General features: G+C 38.6%; 1 protein-coding gene across 1 annotated transcript; it reads right to left on the reverse strand.

Moving 5' to 3' along the window:
• Positions 1-89: 89 nt before the first annotated feature.
• dbx2 (developing brain homeobox 2) lies at positions 90-5197 on the reverse strand (the record flags this gene model as incomplete). Its single annotated transcript, XM_080028536.1, has 4 exons — positions 90-266; positions 437-621; positions 2475-2558; positions 4918-5197. 4 exons carry the CDS (start codon positions 5195-5197, stop codon positions 90-92), a joined length of 726 nt encoding a protein of 241 aa, XP_079884662.1.
• Positions 5198-6188: the final 991 nt, after the last annotated feature.

A 6188-nucleotide genomic window follows, 5' to 3' on the forward strand; every position in this document is an offset into this window, starting at 1 on the left:
AGTCTTCAAAGACAATGTATTACATCCCTCTTAGTACTGCAGCTTTTTTACATGATTTTGCGATTTTTTGAGAGAGCCATTGCTGCCTCTCATGTGTCTTTGAGGCTTTTCTTTGTTTTTACATCGCCATGATTCTGTGATGGTTTTTTCTCTTCCTGTGCAAGACCTTGGGCCATGAGCTCATCCATTGGGGAATGAGTGTTGTGAACCTCCTTCTCCTTACAGTTCCTCCACTTCATCCGTCGGTTCTGGAACCAGATTTTTACCTAAAGCAGCAGCAGAAGAAAGGAGAGGCATTTTATTTATGAAGTTGTAATCAATTTGTTTTAAGCCGTGCTAGTGGTGCAGCGTAGAGATGCCAATGTCTGTCTGTCTAATTGTTTTTTTTCTGCCTTATGTCTTTAAGGTATAATTTATGTAATTCAAACTAGATTACCTGTGATTCCTTAAGACTGAGATCAGCTGCCAGTTTGTTGCGGTCTGTCTTGCTGATGTATTTCTGTCTCCGAAAAGTTCTCTCTAACTCCTTCCGTTGTTCGTCAGAGAACACAGCCCTCCGAAGGATCCCTCTGCGTGATTTAGGACTTATATCAGCAGACCACATTCGAAGATTTGCTCCCTCTGAAACATTATTTGCGGGGGAAAAAATATAAAGTATATTAATTTCAATGTGTTCACCCAAGCTACTATGGCAATGTGAGTAGGTTTTGGGTCATTGATTAGTAGTTGTCATTTGTGGACTGTGGACACCATTGTTAAATAAGGTAGATAGATTACAAGTCCCATCTGGGAGAAAACAGATGCTGTTTGTGATGAATTTAAGTGAAACAGTGCTTCAGGAATGAGACTATTTGGATTTAAAGGCACAACATCCCATTCGGTCCACAATTAATATGTACACTTTACCAACCATTCCACATTTCCTACCTTTTCAACCCAAGATTGTGCCTGTTTTGGTCACACTCACTTTATTGCTCACTTTTGAATTCTTTTTTCTATTTGTCCAAATTAACAAACTGGGGGTGACTAATAGTATAGGAAGTCATTTCAACTGAGAAAAAAGGGAATTGATGAACTGTGAGAAGCAATCCCACGCTACTTCACTCACAGGTGCAGGCACAACAAAAGTCAAGTGGAACAATTTATCCAATCCATTCAATGTTGCCTTTTTAATCTGTAGGACAAATCTGCACATAGACCACCTCTAGGGAGCACATAACCGGTTTGGACATGCTTCTCATTTCTCTATTGGGACTCAATGGCTTTCACTTAAATAGCTGATTACCAGGTCATTCCTGGGCAACGTGTGTGTCTGCCCTAGTGGGCCAGCTATAGAGCCCTGTGGGACACCAACAATAGAGCCGTTCAATGGAAAGGCCATTACTCGATGGCTCAGTGACCAAACACTAAATCTTTTCACTTGCAGGTATGAAGCCAGTTTGTATGTGAAGATGAGCTCGAATAAGTCTATAAAAGTCAGTTTCATTGAATGCTTTATGTCCTAGTCAAGAAGTCTCCAATGGGCAGGAATGAGAGTTGAAGGACAGGAGAAAAGAGGGGGGTCGGTGAACCGAGCTCTTTAGCCACACAATGGCTGGGGGATGTTCCTGGTCCAGCCCACTTCTGTAGAGGAATGGGCAAGTTTTTTGTGCTAAGCGGGGTTCATTGCTGCAGTGAAAAATTGCAGTAAGGTCGCGTGTGGATGGTGGAGTGAAAGTGCCAATTGGTCACGGCCAGGCCTGGCATTGTTGTGTTGCTCGGCACTGTGGGAAAGTGTCAGCCTACTAAGAGGACTCCAAGGACGTGTGGGATGAGGTCTTTCTGATTTGCTCTTTTTTTCCACAACATTTGACAGGCATCATAGGTTGCAGCAACTAATAACTTCCAATTGCTGTGGCACAATACCAAAATACGATACTGCAAGTCTAAATTAAAACATTGAGTATTTATAGAACTAATACTTTACAGAAGATTTAAATTATATAAACCGAACCATGTCAAACAATTCAAAAGAACATTGAAGTTGCAATTACAGGTTTAGTGGATGTTTCAAATTTCATGCAGCCTAAACAATTTAACTCGAAAGATGTTGGAATTCACTTATGAATGTGCTGAGGGAGTACTAAGCTTTGAAACAATCTGCCTTATTCAGCAAAAATAATTCACACTTAGCAATTATAATCTTAATATGACAGAAGACAAGATGTTTATTAGCCTTGCATATTTGTGCTAGTAAAAGTGTGTATTTGCAAGAACAAAATGGGGGGCCCCAGGGACCCTTAAAAGCCTTGCAACACACCCCTCTTCCCCGTCCTAAACAGCCGTGAATAGTTATGAATAGAGCTGTGCAGAGTTGAGTGGAGAATTAGCTCTTTGGCATTGCATCGGTAATTAGCTGTGGAGAGCATGGGAGACCCTGCTGCTAATGCTTAGAGAGTAGCTGAGGCATTGCTGATGAGGCATAAAACACTCACTGGAGAAGACAGGAGGGGGGCTGGAACCACCGCAGCATGCCAGTAGATACTGCGGGCTCCGCAGGAAAACACCGCTCAGTACACCTGCAAAGACAGATAGGAACAGTCAGATCTGTTCACGAAGAAACTAGGTGAAACAAGTATTAAACATAAGGGACTGTACCTGGATCACCGCCAAAACTGGCAGTTGGAGTCCTACAGTTGTTTCTTGTTATCACATTTTTCCAGCAGTGCTTATGTGTTGTTCCCTTTTTATCTAAATGTTGGTCCAACGGAACTAAACTTTAGGTGGTGCATTGACAATATTTTAATTTGACATTTTTATGTTTTGGCAGTCAAATTGTATTAAAACTACCCATCTAAATGATGAATTTATTTACTAATTCAGTTTTAGGATGAATTACCTAAATTATAATTATAATTGGTCTCCATTGATAACATATAAGAAATATATAATTAATTATTTCATATAATTAACTTTGAACAGGTTTATAGTGATTTCATTTGAAAATGTATCTTATCTTTCTTTGCACTTTTGTTATTTCTTTAAGTTAGGTCTTAAAGCATATATTTTCTGAAATATAAGTTATAAGATATATATTTTCTTTTATAAATGTTTTTACTTAAATGATACTAAATGTCACACAATTCTGTTACATTTTAAGTTCCCACCGATCTTGAAAATTATATTTTACAAAATGCTTACGGCGTCATTCATGGTAAATGGACTTGTATAGCGCTATATCTCCGTTTATCACAGACTCAAAGCGCTTTACATTGTTTTTGTACACATTCACCCAGTCACACACACATTCATACACCGATAGGAGCAGCTACCACGCAGGATAGCCTAATGTCTGGTGAATAGTGAAACTAATTAATCCAATATACATTTTTATTAAATGCACAACTAATTTCTTACATAAAAATGGAGAATGTTTTCCACGTCTTTAATAGTCTCTTATAGCCTAATATCTTAGAAAGAAATAATATTATTTATATAAAAAAAAAAAATATGTAGGGGAGAGTGGCCTAAGTTGTGCCACTTTTTACTCAAAGTGATTTTAAAGTGAGGCCTTGACAGTTATGTCTCCAACTCAAATATGTACATATATTTCAGGATGTTGTGCATCCCTGGCAATAAAAACTTTGGATCTGGAATAAACTGTTTAAGAAATATAGCTTTCGGAAAAAAAGTTGTCTTGTGGCACAACTTACACCACACCGGGGGCATGTGGTGTAAGAATACAAGAGAGAATACCATGGGGTAAATTGTGCCATTGATATACATCTCATAAACTGTAATGCAAGACAAATCCATAAGACAATTACTTATTTAAGGTTTATTTAAAGTAAATAAAGTAAATATTTTACAAAGATTGAAGGTCAATTTTCTTAAACAAGGCCTAGCAGATCTAGGTGGTTTTGCCTGCAAAGCTCACAATGACAAAGTCACCATTATCATCTTTCTGGCCATCTGAACTCTCATCAGTGGTGTCGTTAAGTGGAATGGAGATGGCAGTCTCTTCTGAGCTATTATAGACAATCACTTTCTTTTTGGTGACCAGTGTATACAGCCATGCCACTGGCACAACTCTCAGAAATATACTTTGCACTAGTTGCTCCGTGCTTGTGACTGCCACCTGACAAATGTGATTCCCCCTCCATTTCTGCCTTTAAATCAAGGCTCAAAACCCATCTGTACACCCTGTTTTTTCCTCCCCATTAACTATCTTACCTCTGCACTACTATATTTGTTTATATTTGTGGATGTATGGGCTTTATGTCTTTTATTTTTGTTATTGTTATTTTACCTTCATTGTTTACCTACTGAATGCACTATGTACAGCACTTTGGACAGTGCAAACTGTCATAAATGTGCTTTTATAAATACATTTTACTTACTTACTTATAACTCACCTAGGCCCTTTGGCACAATTCACCCCAACCCCAGAATTTTGGATAATAGGCATGATGCAGCAGTTTAGGGCTGACATCGTGCTAACTGTATAGACTCAAAGTGTAGCATGCTAAAGCACTAAAACACGTGTACATTTTTTTCAAACTTGTCTATAATTGTTTGGACACAATAATCAAAAAACCTTGATCATGGAAATTTTACTTTGAAAGGCAAAAAACGTTTTTTTTTTAGCTTAAATGTGCTTTAATCTTATTCCTTGTGTCTCCCTTCTTAACAGGATGAGTCAAATGGATGGCTCTTCTTAAATATGTGGTCACATTTTCAATTTCTTTCACGGATTTCTAGAAACAAGGGGTGGCACAACTCCCCCACCTGCACAACTTAGGCCACTCTCCCCTATATATTTCAATAAAAGTCAAAAGTCAAAGCGTAACTTAAAAAAACAACTAACTTTTTAACCCTTATAAATACAGTGTATATTAATTTTATTTTTAAGTCGACATGCATAACACATTGATTTACCTGAGTGTGGCACAAGTGGTCCTCCTAAATCTTTCACTTGCTGGGGACCGTGGGCCTGGCTTTGGTAAGCTGATAGCTCACAGCCCCAGGTCCTCCTCTGACGTTGGCATGCTGCTAGTCTCAGGTGTCCACTTGCCATCCCTTCTGGACGGACTGGAGTTGTCTGTGACTGCAGCAGATTGTCAATAAGAAAACTCTTTCCAGAGTTCCCAAATCCTGGTAAAGCAGGAGGGGAGCCAGCCATATTCCTCCTGGTGCAGCTGTGAACTACTGAGACCATCCTGTTCACACACAGTGACCCGAACACTTGAGTTGCCTCTACAGCAGTCACAACTCAGTGACACTAAATTCTCCTTTAATCCCTTCTTGAGTGACCAGGCCAACTTCATTAAACTCTGAGGAAAACAACAGTTTTTCTGCTCTTCCTCTTTTCGGGCCTGCACTTTGCTACAGGGCTCTGTCGTGATTGGCTGAGAGGCTCTAATGTGCTTCTCAATTCAGATAAGGCTGGGGGTCCTTTCTGGAGTGGCAGAAGGTGGGTCTGGCTCATTCATTATGTCAACTAGCCTATTAAATGATAGACATCAGAGACAATGAACTGCTGGCCAAAGTTTAACATGCACCAAACAGTCCTCTGCAGTAGTAAATAGTTTTCTCTTTTCTCCAGCCTCCCATTGTGCCCCATACAAAACCCTCAGCAGTTCATTTGCCATGTGCTTTTTTCCCAGTTTCATTTCAGAGACATTGCTCGATGCAGGGTTTTTGATTGTAAAATTATTTAAAAAAACAGGCCACAAGTGAAAATAAATATGGGTTTACAAAATAATGTAAACAAATGTTTTCCCTCTAAAAATCTTTAGCAAAGTGCAATGAACTGATGGAAATACTTTTTTCAAAGTTTTTTTTTTTCCTATTGTATGTAATTGAATAATAAGAAATGCATTGGTAAATCCATAACGCTTTTCTTGTTATTTGAACATATTTAATAATAAATGTTTCTTTGGATGCAACTGCGCTTTACATAAAAAAAAAAGCAATTGTACTATAACATAACGACAACCTTCCAAACTGTCACTCTTTGGTTACATATTGACAAGTTTATTTGCCAGTAAGTAAACAAAATAATTTCTCAGGGATGTATGTCCTGGAATGAGTCAGTTGTAAGTCAGCATCAGTCGTCATGTGGTGCTTATCTGAGGGTTGCAGCTGTAGAACTAAAATGTTCACACAAAAAACACACATGCATGTAGTGATTTTTTGGTACAAACACA

Source organism: Ammodytes marinus (assembly GCF_949987685.1).
Source record: "Ammodytes marinus genome assembly, chromosome: 5".
NCBI classification, from domain to species: Eukaryota; Metazoa; Chordata; class Actinopteri; order Uranoscopiformes; family Ammodytidae; genus Ammodytes; species Ammodytes marinus.